Raw genomic sequence first — 16,887 nt, 5'->3', positions numbered from 1 at the left:
TTATATTAAATAACTAATTCAAACATAGTTAATGGATTTAATTTTATAAATCCATGAAACAATTGCAAAGATAGCTTGGTCCCCACAGCCCAAAAATATAGTTTCAAAGTAGGTCTGGGTCAGACTGAAACACTCAGGGACGAGACTGAAGATCTCGGCAGATGACTGGCTGGCAGCCCAAGCCAGAGAAGAGTCTGCCTTTTAAATGACATTGAAGACTGTAGATAATAAGTACAGTGGCCCCTCACCTGGCTTTTTAACTGTTCTACGTAATAACACTCGGGAAATGGAAACTTCACTGTGCTCTGAGGTCAAGACCTACTGCTGCACTGAACCATGTTCCAAACCCTCAGAGCCAGGGAGAGCAGAGCTGAGACTTTTGAAGGCTGTGGGGAGGCCCTGCTGGGCCTGTGAGTCTGATAAGGTGGTGTGGGAAGGGAGGTAAGGTGCCCCGGGTCTCTCAGGCACAGATGAATGCTGGGCTCCTCTGAGGATTGTCTGGCCTGCCAAGAGAGGAACAGTACAGGGTTTCTGCTCCTTAGTTCCGTGACAGCCAAGAAAGTGGCCATGGTAACTGTGCGGGGATTTACTGGGTTTCTGTCTGTCTGGCCTGGAGAACTGCTGTTTGCTCTCTGGCTGTGGCTTTGGTGTCCTCCCATGGCCTGAGCCCATGGCTTTGTCTTCCAGGGACGGCTCCCCATACTGTGAAAAGGACTACCAGGGACTCTTTGGAGTGAAGTGTGAAGCCTGTCACCAGTTTATCACAGGAAAAGTCCTAGAGGTAAGTGAGAGGGGACTCCCCTCAGACTGCTGCTGGTCTCCTCACAGCCCTTCATGCGTCCTCCTGAGGAGGAAGGCAGGTAGCCACAGGGGACTGTCTTGGGGGACCCATGTGCTCTGATGCCCTCACTACCAAATGCCAAGGGGAGCTTGGAATGACGGAGAATTCAAAGGAAAGGGGATAGACTTCACTGGGAGCTAAGCAGACATGTTTTTCTTAGAAGAGGAGGGTGTCGGACCCTCTGTTTACGCCTGTGTTTGGACATGTGTGTTTGCCTGTGCAGACCCCAGCAGCTCAGTCAGAGCTGAGAGAGGAGGGAAGGTGCTGACTGCCCTGCCCTTAGAAAGCCGCATCTGCTGTGAGTCAGAGAACCCTGTGACCGAGCTGAAGGAAGCCTGTCAGCTTCAGGTGTGACTGCTTCCAGCCAGGGCTTTGTTCTGCTTTCTCAGCAGCTACTGTGCCAGGGCCTGCCTCTGGGCCTAGCTAACTCCTCTGGGGTGAGAGGCTGCAGCGAGGAATTCTGGGACTACAGTTCAGAGAAAACCCTGTTTCTCACAGACCTCTGAGGTGTCAGTCAAGCTGGAGGGGAAAGGAGTTGACACATGCAGACGTCCTCTCTCTGGGGTGGAGCATGTGTGCAGAACGGGCAGAACCAGGAAGCCCAGCGGCCTTAGCCTGCCGACCTTCCAGCCCATCGTGGGGTCCCCTCAGGGGCTGATGCCATATAGCCAGTGGAGTACATTTCAGGGACGCGGGGCATTTATCCTGCTTGTTCTTAAGGTGTTTCTGGGCCATTCTGGGGGATATCACAACAAAGGTTAAGAAAACCTCCCCAATCCCCTCTACAAGCTCTTCCCGTAGAACATAGCAGGTCACCGTGGACTCTGCACGAGTTTGTCCCGAGGAGAGAGGAAGTGACCCATCAGGTGGGAGTTGCCCAGTTTGCAAGGACACAGGACACACGACAAGAACAGAAAAAGCGTGCCGTGGGCATAGCACAGGAGAATGCAGGGGTGGAGTGTGCTTGAGGGTCGGGGGGAGACCTTCCAGGGTCACGTTCTGAAGTCCAGGGCTTTGTCAGGAGAAATGGGAAGGCATGTGTGTGCTGTGGCTGCAGATCATAGGATGGTGTCAGGGTGCCCTGGAGAGAACAGATGGGCGTATTCAAACACGTGAGTATGCACATTTCCCACCACACTGTGGACAGCACAGGGAGAGAGAGCCACTCAGTCATGCCCCAGAAGATGCCCACATGAACAAAACGGGTTGTTTTGTAGCCTTAGGAAAGCAGGTGCTACCCACTACACCATGGGCAAGCCCTAGTGAAGATGGCGGGCAGGGAGGATTTGACCAGACCACCCAGACATGGAGCGCCTCACAAAAGGCCACAACTGTGTAATACCTAATGCCTAGCAACAGAAAGTGGACAGAGGTTGGTCAGGGCTGGAGAGAAAGGGATAACTTCTTACGGGACGCGGTTTCCATTAAGAAAATGCTCTGGAACTAGGTGGAAGAGGTGTCTCAGCGGCATTGATAATTCACCAGGAGCCGCTAGATGGCTGCTTTTAAAACGCTGAATTTTAGAATATACAAACTTTGCCTTGAATCTAAAGTTTAACAAACCAGGAAGGGCATGAGGGTGCTGTAAGGAAAGAGAGGTGAGAAGATCCAGAACTCGGTACCCAAGTTTAAGATCACATGTTAGCAATAGTAGAATCAACCGTTTTTATAGTCCCTGTGTGGAAATGTGTTCCTCAAAGGAATTGGGAAGAAAAAAGCCTGTGTGATTGTGTGATTGTGTGTGTATGTGTGCGTGTTCACGTTTACTTTGACAGCTGTAGGAAGGAATCTATAAAATAGCATTCAGGTGTCAGGGAAGGCGTGAGAGTTTAGAGGTTGGGGATGTTCCCTTCAAAACCTCCAGCATCAGTCAGCCTGAGAGTAGTTTGCACATTCAGCTTAGATCCGGGGTCCGCCCAGCAGGCTCTGTCCTCTGCAGATGGGTGTGTAACCAGAAGAATGTCCTGCAGGGGTTAGCACAAGTCATGTGACTGCTGGTGAGTCACTGGGCTTGGTCACCAAGAGAAAGCAGGGCCGGCCTCATTCCCTGGCACTGTGGATGAACCATGCTAAGTGTATAAACCTTGTCTTCACTTTAAATTCATTTTATCCATACATCAGTGAGTTTATTTTCTGCATGGGCCACAACCATAGTGACTTCAAACAGTTTATTCTCTCAGTTTAGAGTCTAGACATTTGTAACAATGCATCATGGGGGCCATTGTTCTCTCAAATGCCAGAGGCATGGTTGGTCCTGATCTCCCCTGTCTCTAGGCTCCTGGCGGGCCTTGGCTTGCGTCCGTCCGTCTGCATCTCCAGATTCTCCACCTACCCTACCTTTTCAGCATCACTTCTCTCTCCCAGCTGTCCTCCTACCTTTCTCCTAAAAGGGCATTTATCATCTCGTGGAAGGCCGTGCCCGACACTCAAATAGTCTCAAGGCCTTAATGACATCTCTAAAGACCCTTTCCAAATAAGTTAATAAGCCCCCAGGACTCTCTGTGAGGTTATCATTTGCTCACCCCAGTCTAGAAAACCAGGAGTCACCCCAGCATCAAAGTGGAAGGGCCGTAAACATGGTAGGAGAGCCGAGGCTGCTACGTGTGGTTCCCCTCGAGGCACCGTGCCTTCGAGGGCCCCAGGACAGTCTGTCCAGGTACGGCTGTGTCTCTGAGTCTCCTGGAGATCTTCCTCTCGCAGACATGGAGCCTTCAGAACAACATCCTGCCCTCACCTCTGTCAGTTCCTTTTGAGTTTTTAAAACATTGTGCGGGGACAGGGTCTCACATATCCCAGGCTAACCTCAAGCTTGCTATGTAGCTGTGAATGCTCCAATGCCGTCTCCCGAAGCTGGGATGACGGGAGTGGATCAGCTTGCCTGAGGGATGTGGTGCTGGGGGATCAAACTCAAGGTTTTGTGTGCTAGACAAGCACTGTGCCAGCTGAACCACACCCCCAGCCCACCCCACAGAGCTGTGACCCTCACGCCTTTCTTCGGCCTGCGGGGAGGGGGTAAGCAGAGCCCAGGAGATTTCATGAGAAAAGTGACAAGGAACCTCGGATCTACTCTTGCTCTGGAACCCACCCACTGGGGGACCTAGTTTCATCTCTGCTTTCATTAATGGAGGCCATTAACTTAAATCCAGGACTCGGGTGGGGGCTTGACTCCCAAAGCCCCTGTGCTTTCCAGCATGGGAGTTCTCCAAGAGCTCAGAGTCTGTGGCTCATTTTGTCTGGAGACACCTTCTGGGGACTGGCCTGTCTTGTCTGGGCACACAGACTTGTGCCTCTCTTTATTGTCCCTAACTTCCTGTTACTTTTCAGCAGTGACGTTGTCTTTGGGAGCAGTCTTGTTGTAAACGGTGTGTCCTTAAACATTTTCAAGGCCTGTGAGATGGCTCTGTGGGTAAAGCCGGACCTGATGGCTGAGTTAGGTCTATGGGACCCACATAGTGGAAGGAGAGACCTCTACATGCATGCCCCTATGACACAAAAATAACCGAATAAAAATGTAGCAGCTTTCTTAAAGTATTTACTAATTGACCTATATATCCAAAGGGCGTTCTGAAGATGGCTATGGCCTGCCTCTTAATTAAGAAGTCCAGGAGCAAATTAGAGTACGGTATTAGGGTTTATTGATCACCTCCTACCTCCAGTCCCTTCTTTGAACTCTCCTTAGAATCAGCTTTGCCTGTTCCTTCTCCCCATTTCTGTCCCCACTCTGGAAGCTGCAGGTGGCTCAGGTCAGTCACAGGTGTCAGTGGGTGTGGGACTTCCCTTTGTACAAATCTCCCTCGTCTTTGGTGGCTGCCTCCCAGAGAGCCCTTTTCTGGATGCTGAGCATCACCTGCGTCATAAGCAACTGCACATTGTTTCTTGAGGTCGGCAAACAACCTGTAAACAGTCTTCTGGGCAAAGGGAAAGGACTCGTCCTGTGTCCCCTCCTTCAGTCCTGGGCTCCCCCATCTCTCCTCTCTAATGCCATCCCTGACACCCCACCACCCCAGGGAGGCCCGTCTCACTGCTCACTCTCTTGGTCCATTTAAAACAAACAGCCCCAGCCATTGTTCCATGCCTATGTTCCTTCCCTAAGGAGACACCTGCGGGCTGCTGTCCCCAGGGACATTCTTCTGTCCCTTCTGGAAGGAGCCAGGCAGAAGCTGTGTCCTGGTTCTCACCACAGGGGCGGGAAACAGTCTCTGCTGTTCTTGTTTAGGTCACCCAGGCTTCCCTTTCCTGATCTTCCTCCCATCAGTCAACACCTGCTGGTTGGATCTGGTCTTTCCAGAATGTGTGGTGATGCCTGTTTTCTTGGGGCTCTGCTGGGGACCGTGTGCTACTATCTGAAGGAGCTGCTGAAGAATCTGGCCCTAGTGAGACTCCATTAGGGCCCCGTCCTGGCTTGCTGGGTTAATTTGGATGGGATTTAGGCTTGCTTTTAAACTCCTCCTGCTCAGCTCCTGGTATGTGGGAAATGGAGTCAACAGGATTCAGTCAAATCCTTTCCCTGGATTCTCCAGAGGATTAAAACCAGTGGTTTTGTTTTAGCTGGCTTTTTAACTGATTAAAAAACTGCTCTCTCACAAAGGAGTCACATTGTCACATTAGAAACTTGTCCCATCCTTGCTGGTTGTGGGTATTTTAGGCAGGTTTTGTCACACCATGAGCTGGTCTTGCTTTGGACTAGCCTGTCACCTGGGGAGAGAAGCATAGGTTCTCCCATGGCGTTCACACAGCAGGTCTGGTCATCACCTTCGCGCTTTGCAGAAAGGAGTGTGACGTGCCGAGCTCTTCCTTTCTTGTTCTGTGTGTCAGCACAGGCCCGGCAGGAGTGACGATGGTCCACACCTTGCCGGAAGTAAATGCCACCCTGATGTCCTGCCTGTTCTGGCTTCAGACCAATTTGGGCTCTCTTTTTTTTTTTTTTTTTTTTTAACTTTTTATGGGCACAAATATTTTTGAGAATTGGGGAAGGGAAAAGGATCAAGTCCCTCTGTTGATGTTCTGTGACCCAGGGGACAGGGAGCCACCACGGTGTCCTGACTTTTTATAATATTTTTTAACATTTACAAGTGATCTCATAAATATTTAATTCTCACAGCAGGCCTGTAAAGTGGTCAAGGCCGTCACTACTGACCTCCATTTATAGAAGCAGCTACCTCGTGCTGGGAATCTGGAACTAATTAGCAACAGACTGAAATTAGAAAACAGGTCTCTTGATTCTCAGAAGATGGGGACACGTGGGAGCATGTACACATCCGTGCACAGCCATCCAGAGTCCCATAACTGGCCCTGAAGTATAGCATGCTGAAGAACTAAATTTCTGCTCCTGCTGGAGCGAGCGGCCCGTCTCGTTAGCCGTCCCGTTAACACCTGCGCTCGAGACACACGTTTGCTAGTTCATGGTTTTTACCAGTGTGATGCCCCCTTGCTCACGGTCTGTTGTGTCTCTGTGGACTCAGACCTAAGGGTGTTTTGACTTAGTCAGCTGTAGGCTACCAGACCACCTGGCATGGCTGTCAGAAAATAATGCAGATAAATAATGTCTCCAGCCCGAGGGCTCATTTTCTTCACAGAGCTCTAGCCTGGGATTCTTCCCGGATTCACAGATATTCTGGAAGACAAGATGAAAACAGGACACTGGTCACATTTCCTCATTCCAGACTATTGATGGATGGCTAGAACTAGAAAAATGGCTTCCTATTTTTCGTTCTCCTTTGGAGATGGGGTCTTGCTGTGTTGCCCAAGATGGACTTGAACTGATGGGTTCAAGCAGTGTGTCCACCTCAGTTTCAGGAACAGGGGACTATAGGATGCTACTATTCTACCGCACCTGGATTGAAATGGTTTCATTGTAAATGGGTTAGGCAGATAGCAGTATACCCACATAATGGAATATTACCTGGCTGTGTAAAAGAACGAAATACTGATGCATATTACACCATGAATAAAACTTGAGAACACTCAAAGTTAGTTAAGGAAAGAAACAAGTCACAAAAGATCATGGGCCCTATGATGCTGTTTGTGTGAACTATGTAAAACAAGCAAATGGACAGAGACAGAAGGTCATTTCATGGTTTCCAGGACTGGGAGGAGAAGGAAGTGGGCAGTGTCTGGTGATGGGCTTCTTGGTTTGGGGAGGAGGAGAGGAGAGCTGAAGACATCCCAGAGGTGGACAGTGGTAATAGTTGCATGATCTTGTCAATATATTACAAAATGCTGAAGTGCGTATTTTAATAATGTGAATTTCGTGATACCTAATTTGCACCTCCCCGTGAATGTACACATATACATGTGTATAAACAAGCGTATCTGCTCCCTTTGCAAGGACATCAGGTGACAGATGGGATACTGTTACTGTGTCTACAAATGACTCTGGAATGTTAAAAGGACAAAAAGAAGCACACACTTGGATATACACACATATATCACACACACCACCACCACCCCCCACACACACACACACACACCCTGGCCGGATCGGTTGCTGTCTTTCCTGCCTGTGCTCTGTCTTTCTCCCACCGTCATTCTCTCACAGTTTAACCAGGCAGGCCTGAGCGCAGAAAGGCACAAAATGAGGGTCACATGATATCATGTTTGCTGATGTCGTCATCTTTCTTTGTAGCCCAGGCTGGCTTGAACTTGCCGATGTCATCTTTGTAGCCCAGGCTGGCTTGAACTTGCTGATGTCATCTTTGTAGCCCAGGCTGGCTTGAACTTGCTGCCGATTGGCTGGTGTTTGGTTCTTTCTCACTGTGGGAAGCTAAACTTCGGTTCTCTCTGGAGGCCCGGGGCCCTTGATCCTGGAGGAGGCGACTGATGTCGTCTTGAATGGAAGGTGACCTTGAGTTTAAACTCAACACACGGCCTGTGCTGTGTCTGTCCTGACACTGTTCCCGAAGAATAACTTCACCCCTTCCTCGTCGGCAGTGGGAGCTGCCCCGCGTGGAGTGTATCACTGAACATGGTAAATGGCTTGAGGAGAACGTGCCTGGCCTCCACCCCACCCCAAGCCACTCACTGTCTTCTGGCTTGGACTCTGGCGGAAGTGTGTTGCCAGGGGAACCAAAGACTGTTCACAGCAGTAAAGATTTGATATTTATGGAAAACTCACCCCATTTCCTGTCAGAACAAATGAGGAGCTTCCTTGTCCGGAAATGACAGTTTGAAAAGAATTTGTATTTATCTTGAGTTGAAAAGATGTTTTGTTTTTGAGAGTGACTTTTAACTTCAGAGAGTTAAGTCAATTGGACATTTTTCTTACCTTTCTTTGATTTTAAACATATGATTTGAGTTTACTGTTCAGTTTAAGCCACATTATTATAAAACAATGCACTGTTTTCTTATCTGACTCCATCAGGTTTTAAGCTTAAGAACTGTTATTTAAAAATATTTCCCTGCCAGCATATTGATACACACTTTTAATCCTAAGACTTTGGGTAGAGGGGCAGGCAGATCTCCAAGTTCAAGGCCAGATATTGTTGTTTTACTCTTTCTGGGGTCCTGCCACCCAGCTCCCAAATAAATCACACAGAGATTTTTTATTCTTACCATGAATGCCCGGCCTTAGCTTGGCTTAGTTTCTAGCCAGCTTCCCTTAACTTACATTATCCCATCTACCTTTTGCTTCTGGGCTTTTCCTTTTCTCTTACTTCTGTAAATCTTACTCCATGGCTTGCTGTGTAGCTGGGTGGCTGGTCCCTGATGTCCTCCTCCTTCTCTGGCTACTTCTCTTCCTCCCAGATTTCTCCTCCTATTTATTCTCTCTGCCTACCAGCCCTACCTGTTTCTCTCTCCTGCCTCACTATTGGCCATTCAGCTCTTTATCCGACGGTCAGGTGTTTTAGACAGGCACAGTAACACAGTTTCACAGAGTTAAATAAATGCAGCATAAACAAAAGTAACACACCTTAAAATAATATTCTACAACACCAACCTGGTCTACATAAAGAGTTCCAGAAACCAGAGCTACATAGAAGACTGTCTCAAAATGCTGAGGGAGGGAAGGGAGGCTATAGAGATGGCTTTGCAGTTAAGAGCACTGGCTGCTCCTCCAGAGGACCCAGGTAAAATCCACAGCACTGTCATAGTGATTCTTAAATGTCTGTTACTCCAATGCCAGGGAGATGTGATGCCCTCTTCTGGCCTTTACAGGCATTGCATATGTGTGGTTGTGGTGGTTTGAAAGAAAATGGTCCCCAAAGGGGGTGGCACTATTAGGAGGTGTGGCTTTGTTGGAGCAGGTTTGGAGGAAGTGTGTCACTGTGGAGGTGGGCTTTGAGGTCTTGTATATGCTTAAGCTATAGCGTCTCAGACCACTTCCTGTTGCCTGCAAGTCAAGATATAGGACCCTTAGCTCCTTCTCCAGCACCATTATGATAATTGACTAAATCTCTAAAAATGTGAGCCATCCCAGTTGAATGTTTTCCTTTGTAAGAGTTGCCATGGTCATGGTGTCTCTTCACAGCAATAGAAACCCTAACTAAGACAGACTAGCACTATTTGGATTTAATAAGGTAAGCTGCATTTTGAGGTTCAGTGGGAACCATTCTCTTTTGGAAAGAGTATCCCCATGACCTGCCGAGCAGGTCAAGGATGGCATACCCACACCCGGTCACTACCAGCCTGCCTCCTGTGCTGGCCATTTTGTCTGCGCAATGCCCTCCCCTTCTTAAGAGCTTGTGACACAAAAGACGTCGTCTCAGGTGACCTACCCGGTGAGCTCCGGGCCATCTTGGCCTTGTGTGTTTGTCCACGTCACCTCTTTGCAAGAGTGTGTCTAATTAGTGAAGATGGCACCATGCGAAGCTCACCGGAGGGTTGCTGCAGGAGGGATGGGAGCATTTGGTCCCCTGGACCAGTCAGTCATCCTGGCCTCCTCTCTAGTCTCTCTTGCGCTGGAAGCAGGCCCCTCCCACTCTGTGTTACACCTCACTTGCTGGCCTCCTGGATGCTGTGACTTCCTGCCTTTTGTCATGCCAATCCAGCAGATGGACCTGGTCCTGGGCTGCCAGCTAGCCAGGAGGGAAGGGGTTTGGGCCATAGCCCATCAAGCCTGGCAAGAATGAACAGGTGCAGGGATTCCTTCCCCTAAAAGCAGCCTTTGGAGCTGGCTTGCAAACTGTTCATAAGCCCTGTAACCCAGTGGTTCTCAACCTTCCTAATGCTACGACCCCTTAACACAGTCCTCAGGTTGTGGTGACCCCAACCACAAAATTATTCTCATTGCTACTTCATAACTGTAATTCTGCTACTATTATGAATCATAATGTACATATCTGTGTTTTCTGGTGGTCTTAGGTGACCCCTGTGAAAGGGTCATTTGACCCCCAAATGGGTCTCGACAGACATATTGTAGCCAAACATAAGGCTGTATGCATCTTGGAAACAGAAGTAGAATCTAGAATCTGGGGACTTGGTGTCACTCCACAGTGAGGAAGGAGGATGAGGGCGGTTGTGAGACACACACTTCAGAGTCCATCCCTTCGGCTGCACTGGGAGCTGATCGCTTAGGCTCTGCCTCAGTGCCCTCAGCTAAAGTGGGGATAATAAGAATTACTCCCGAGGACATACCTCAGATAAGGAGTGCGAAGTCTGAGGCACTGTCTGCCATACTGGGCCTCACGGGATGTTTTTGTTTGTTGATTATTCATTTCTTGCACGTACAAAGGAAGGGGCAGATTCTGTAAAGGTCAATAGCTTTAATAAGCCTGTGTGCCTTCTTAATAAGACTGGCTCCTCCTCCTACCCTGCTCTATTTACTCCTGAGGTGGTTATATGTGAGGGTTTTCAATGCACCATTAAGAAGTTGGAGCAAGGGGTTGGAGAGCTGGCTCAGCAGTAGAGCACTGGCTGCTTTTCCAGAGGACCCGAGTTCAATTCCTAACACCCACATGGTGGCTCACAACTGTCTGTAACTGCAGTTCCAGGGGATCTGACACCTTCACATCAATACACACAAAATAAAAGCTAAATAAATTATAAAGAAGAAGGAGGAGGAGGAAGAGGAAGAAGAGGAGGAGGAAGAGGAGGAGGAAGAGGAAGAAAAGGAAGAAGTAGTTGTTGAAACGAAGGCTCAGTAGTTAAGACCACTGGCTGCTCTTCCATAGGACCCAGGTTCTGTTCCCAGCACCCACATGGTGACTCACAACTGCCTGTCGCTCCAGTTCCAGGAACCAACATCTTTTTTTGGGGCTCCTCCATGTACATGCTGCCCATAAACACATGCATATAAAATAAGTAACTTTTAAATTTGGTTGCCAGCCATGATGATGCTTGAAAATGAAAATCCCTTAAACTGCTTAACTTGAGATTTCACATGCATTTATGCCCCCGAGCTCAGTCTCCCGTTGTTCCAAAGAGTATTTTCTATTAGTCTTCATCAGCATCTGGCAGCTAGCAATGTGGTAGTGGTGGTTCATTTTTACCCTGTGAATTTCCCTGTGGCCTTCAGCCACAGACATGGGAGATCACAGGCCCCCAACTTTCTCAGCACCCCGCATGTAAAACAAACAGCTCTTTAGCTGCTTTCCTGCCCATTAATATTCCTCTCCTCGCCCTCCTGAGTCGAATCTGTTTAAGCATCAGCTTCTGCAGACTTCTTGCTGCCCTCAGGTCTGTCCTCCATAATGCTGGCCCATCAACCTGACAGGCCTGTATTCATGGTGACGATGACGGATATCGAGGGTGACAATGAAGAGGTCGCTTGACCACTTTGTTCCTTCAACCTTGGCTTCACTGAGTCTCCTTGGAGCAGGTTTAGCCAGCTGCTCAGTGACTGATACTCGTTCTATGTATGCAGAGTTCACCCGTGTCAAGAATGATTCGGTGATCTTTGGTGACTTTACGGAATTAGGAGCCGTCATCACAGCCAAGTTTCTCAACTTTTCTGTCACCTCTCATAGGTTCTGCCTTTGACTGGGTTCCCCTCATCTGCTTTCTCCAAATCATGTCCACTGGCGAGAACAGGGGCTGTGGCCTGTTGGAAAGGCAGTTTGTAGTGATGCGTCAAGGCCTGCCCACCCCTGGACGTTACTTGGGTCTCCAAACTCCACATGGCAGTGACTTCTTTTATCCTTTTCATGAGGAAACTCACAAATTTGGATTTTTTTCTCTGTAAACCCAACCCAAGCTCCCAGGGGTGGTTAAGTGAGTAATTTCTGGACCAGAAACAGATCACACACGCTTAGGTGAGGTGGCAAGGTTCAAGATGGGTGAGAAGTGAGCCGAACTCTAACGCCAAGGTTGCTTATGGCCATGTGACCGGGGCCCAGATAAGAAAGGGCCGGTTCCTTCACTCTCCTGCAAGCCTTTGGCTGCTTTTTGTGTCCCAAACTAGAGGTGCTAGGACTACAAGGTTAAAAGAATCATCTCCGATCCCGGGTGTGAGAGAGTCACCTGGATGTCATATGTACAGTGTGAATTTCCAATGCAGGGTGTGGGTCATGTCCATTATCAACAATAGCGTGCGTGCACTTACCATGCAATGGATCAATCTCGTGTTAAGTGCTGTCACCACGACAAGTGTGTGTGTGTGTGTGTGTGTGTGTGTGTGTGTGTGTGTGTGTGTACGTGCGCGCCTGCACGCCTATGGGACTAGAAGGGGACCTTGGAGTTTCAGGTGGTTGTGAGCTGGGACAGGGTACTGGAATCCAACTGGAAAGAGCAGAGCGGCATCTGAGTGGTCTCTCCAGCCCTCTGTCAGTTCTCAGACTCCACCCCAGAGCGCCTGCTGAGGGGGTTCGGGCAGAGGCCTGGGGGAGTACTGCTGTAATGATGGGTAAGATGCCCACAGATGTCCCTGTAACAGAGGACTTTGACTTTTTCAAAGAAAAACACACTTGTGCTCTGGCGAGCACACCTGTAGTTATTAGAATGTGCACCTGATAGCTTGATCTTCATGTCCTAAGCTCAGCTACGTTGCCAAAACTTTTTTTTTTTTTTTTTTTTTTTTTTTTTTTTGGTTTTTCGAGACAGGGTTTCTCTGTATAGCTTTGCGCCTTTCCTGGAACTCACTTGGTAGCCCAGGCTGGCCTCGAACTCACAGAGATCCGCCTGCCTCTGCCTCCCGAGTGCTGGGATTAAAGGCGTGCGCCACCACCTCCCGGCTGCCAAAACTTTTATATTTCCTCAGCAGTGGTTGGGACTCTCCAGCCAGCTTAGAGGGGTCCCATAGGAACAGAAAAGGGTCTTTTGATACGCCTGTCATTATGACCCAGGAATCTCTCTGATTTTCCCTAAGTCATCTTCGTCTTGTTGAAAATGACCATAGTTAAGGCAGAGCCTTGCCTCCGTCCTAGGGAAGGGTCCCTAAGCGGGAGCTGCCTCCTCTAGGAGACGGTCCTGCTTCTGCTTAGCTGCTTGTTCACGTGAGCCCATGACCTCACTTTCCACCACAGGTTCATCTGAGGTTGCTGAAGAACACTTTAGTTGAAAGTGAGTTAATATATATAAACTGCTCAGAGCATAGTAGTCATTTAGCACCCCAACACACACACACACACACACCACAGCACAGTATAGGGCTCAGCAGTTGAAAGGCTTGCTGCCAAGCCTGATGATGGTGGAAAGGGGAGAACCCAGTCCTGCAACTTGTCCTCTGACCTCCACACTTGAGCCATGACGCACTTCTGCACACACGATAAATAAATAAATAAATAAATAAATGTAAAATAAAGGTTGTAAACACAGCATCAGTTGTGTAAACACGCGCATCGAGCCAGCCTGGCAAGTAAGTCCTCCTTAGACGGCGTTTCCATCCACCAGCGCCGCAGAGTTCTGAAGTTTGGAATGCACGTCCAAAGTTGAACTCAGTTTTATTTCACTTTTGCACAGAGCTTCGTAACGTGTGTCTCCAAAGCAGCGACTTGGACGAGAAGGCTGTTTGCGAGCTGTGCTCCACACACACCTTCCCCTCTTCCCAAATCTAAAAAAAGACAATTAAAAGCAAGAGTCTCATTTCAGGCCAGCCTGGGGACCATTACGGTCAGATTTACAGCGCAGTTAATTGTGGGCGGCTGTGGAGAAATGGTACTTTCCTCACCTGCAGTTAACAAAAGAAAGAATGTCAACCCCCTCCTTTCCTGGAACATGGACTGGCCCATCGTGGAGCGTTTAGTCAGTGAAGCAAGGAGAGGAGGCGTTCAGCGGACTCCTCACGAGCCTGCCACAACTGTTCTAGTTTCCTGTGTGAGTCTCTGGAGAGATGTGCGTGGCTGCAGCCTAGCTTCTCAGTGAAGCTGGTGTGTAAGCCAGCCAGGCAGGGGCCTCAGTCTACTCGGCTGAGGTCTGGCATTTCCAGAGGGTTCTGAGCTGGCAGCCCAGGGGAGTTCTGCCCAGAAGAGCTGAGGAACAGGATCAAACCCTCAGGAACCCTGGCACAAGGTAAAGTGGGCATTGCAGAGGTGTCCTTTGCCTGGGGAGGCGGTTCTGGCTTCCTGGGCAAGCTTGGGAGCCACTGGGCACCTCCACATATTGTGGGCTGCATGGTAGCCACAGAGGCTTCTATTATCCTGAAATGCATTTTATTTCTTGTTTTTTCTGATGCTGCACAGTTGAACCATGGACCATCTCTCAGACATAGAGCTCTAAAGAGACTAGCCGGGTCCTGCCAGAGTGCAGCAGAGGGTGGTGACTTAAAAAGAGGAGCTGTGTGTGGGTGCAATTACTCCTGAGGATTAAAAAAAAAAGTGTTTTAGGCTTGGCTTGGTTGTGTGTGTGTGTGTGTGTGTGTGTGTGTGTGTGTGTGTGTGTGTGTGTGTGTGTCTTTGGGGTTGCAGAACTCTGCCTGAGGAATTTGCTTTTGAGAAAGAGAGGACTTCAGAGTCGCGGTTGAGGGTGTTTGGTGGTGAAGGTGACATGAACCCCTATTGTACTGGTTAGTGCAGTGTGTGAATGCTCTTCTTTAGTGAGTCCCCCATGACTGTCAATGAAGATCAATATGTTTGGATAGTATTCTTACTTGTTTTAGCTCGGGTGTGACCTCCCGCCACCTCTGGGCAGGCATTGAGAAAAGTCCGGTCTTCGTAATAAAAATAGTTTTTCTAAAACCCCAGCTGCTGGTGCAGTTGTATTCAAAAGTTTATTATATTTTGTGGGGGGGGGGAGGGAAATGTTTTAAAGTGTGTTGTGCTGGCTCTGAAGAGGAAATGAGATGAGAAAGTTATCCCAACTGTGATAGAAATGGGGGAGAGCTCCCGGGATGAGTGAGGGTCGAGACTCAGAAGAAATCTGAGCTGTTCCGAGGCTGCAGAGGAATGTTAAGAGGATATGAAGTTGTTTAGATTACCCAAACACGTTCTGACAAGCAAATGAAAAATAACTAATTAAAATATAATTGTTGCTATTCTGTAATGGATCAAAAGGCTGGTCGGGTCGCGAGGTGCTTCGAGTAGCTGATTTTGCCAGGCTCGTTGGCATGAATTACTTTTGAGAAGGCTTTTGTGCCGGGCCTCCTGTAGAGCTGTGAATGGAAGCTGTGAGCAGATGTTTTAAGTGGGTTGCTTAGGCATTTTCATGGGTCAGTAGTTCATCTAACAGCCACAGGGAATGTGGCACCAGGGCCACAAAGGGCTTCCCCCTCCAGCCTGCTGAGGCTTATCTGAAAGGACATAGCAGTCAGAGCCACCTGGGTCTGGTAATGTGCCTCCAATCCACAGAGCCCTTCAGACCAAGGCTTTTCAGCCTGTGCACTGCTGACATTTTGGATGGAGTCATTCTTTGTGGCTGAGACTGTCCTGAGGGATGTTTAAAATCAGGTTTGGTCTGTACTTGTCAGGTGACATAGCACCTCCCTCCCGAGCCACAACCTCAGATGCCTCCAGACTTTGTCAGAGGCTCCCTGTGGGGCTCCAGCGCCTGGTTGGGAGTCTCTACTCTGGAGAATCCTCCTCTGAGGCCTCCTTGCTGCCTGTCAGAATGGGAGGGATGGGAGAGGTGCCCGGCGCCTGCGGGAGTTCTGCACAGTCCAAGGAGAGTAACTGGGTTGATGTTTTCGCCTGATCATTTTGATCTGGGTTTGTCTGGCCCTTATTTGCAGGCGTGTGTGTGTGTGTGTGTGTGTGTGTGTGTGTGTGTGTGTACGCCTCCTCCTTTCCCCTCAAAGGCCCTCCAGTATTTTGTCAGTGTTGTGGTTGTCTAGAAGTCAGGCATATATCTTACGTGCATCCTGGGAACTACTATTTAAAAAGGAAAAGAAACTCACACAGTAACCCATTCTACAAAGCGAGGGTCGCCCACAGCTTATTCATTCTGCAGATAAAGGTGTTTTGATGTGTGGGTGTTGGGTGTGTCTAGGCAAACCTGAGGCTTTCATTTGTTTGTCTGGTTTTGGGTGGTTGGTTGTTTTTTACTTCTGGAACTTGCACATGAATGTTTTCATCTCCCAACCCCCCAGACTCCCCACCCCCATCTCAGGAGATCTCAAACTCTAGTTTTTTGAGGGGAATTGACCCTGACCGTTTTTTGTCAAGGAACTACTGTTCATAGCCTTTTTTCTACTTCGCTGGTAACAAGGAAGTCAGCAGCAGGAAACTTTTGGCCCATTAATTTGTTTCTTATACCTGTAGCACATGCTACTGTTTGTTTGCTCCCAAAGATTTACACTTCACAAATACAGGTCCAAACATCTGAAACAGTGTCTGGCCTTGTTATCGGTCAGCGGTTTTGGACAGCCCCACGCCCCGGCAGTAGCTGTAAATTTCCTAGCTGTATACTCAGTCTTGTGAGACGGCTGTCTCTTAGAAGCTGTGTTTGCCACATTTTATGGTGTTTCTCAAAGGAACAAGGTGTGGTTGTGATTTCCATGTCAAGATAGCACATGCTGCTCCATCGAGGTTAGGACAGGAGCTGGGCCGCCTTGATTTGCTGGAATCCATTCTTAGCCACAGCGCTGGGACTAGGCCATGGTATTATCATCAAATTCTGCTTTTGACTGAAAAATAAATGTATTTACCTCCACCTGGAGGTACCGGTGTGTCATACGTCATATGTGCTCCTCAAAACATTTCTTCCTTAGTAAAATTCATCCCCACTCACTAGACCTCAGG

The 16,887-nt window shown here is 48.7% G+C and overlaps 1 protein-coding gene across 20 annotated transcripts in view; it reads left to right on the top strand.

Moving 5' to 3' along the window:
• The window catches only part of Ablim1 (actin binding LIM protein 1), a 314,113-nt gene that overhangs the window by 210,229 nt on the left and 86,997 nt on the right, over nucleotides 1-16,887 (top strand). For all 20 annotated transcript variants that reach the window (XR_013048411.1, XM_042265921.2, XM_042265902.2 and 17 more), the window contains one exon: nucleotides 688-781. Coding sequence is in view for 19 of the 20 variants with exons in the window: in XM_042265921.2 (XP_042121855.1) it covers nucleotides 688-781 (94 nt within the window). In the remaining variant the exon portion in view is untranslated. The remainder of the gene's footprint in view (nucleotides 1-687; nucleotides 782-16,887) is intronic.

Source organism: Peromyscus maniculatus, chromosome 1 (genome assembly GCF_049852395.1).
Source record: "Peromyscus maniculatus bairdii isolate BWxNUB_F1_BW_parent chromosome 1, HU_Pman_BW_mat_3.1, whole genome shotgun sequence".
In the NCBI taxonomy this organism is placed as follows: domain Eukaryota; kingdom Metazoa; phylum Chordata; class Mammalia; order Rodentia; family Cricetidae; genus Peromyscus; species Peromyscus maniculatus.
The sequence above is the reverse complement of the archived record's forward strand: the minus strand, read 5'-3'. Positions and strand labels throughout refer to the sequence as shown.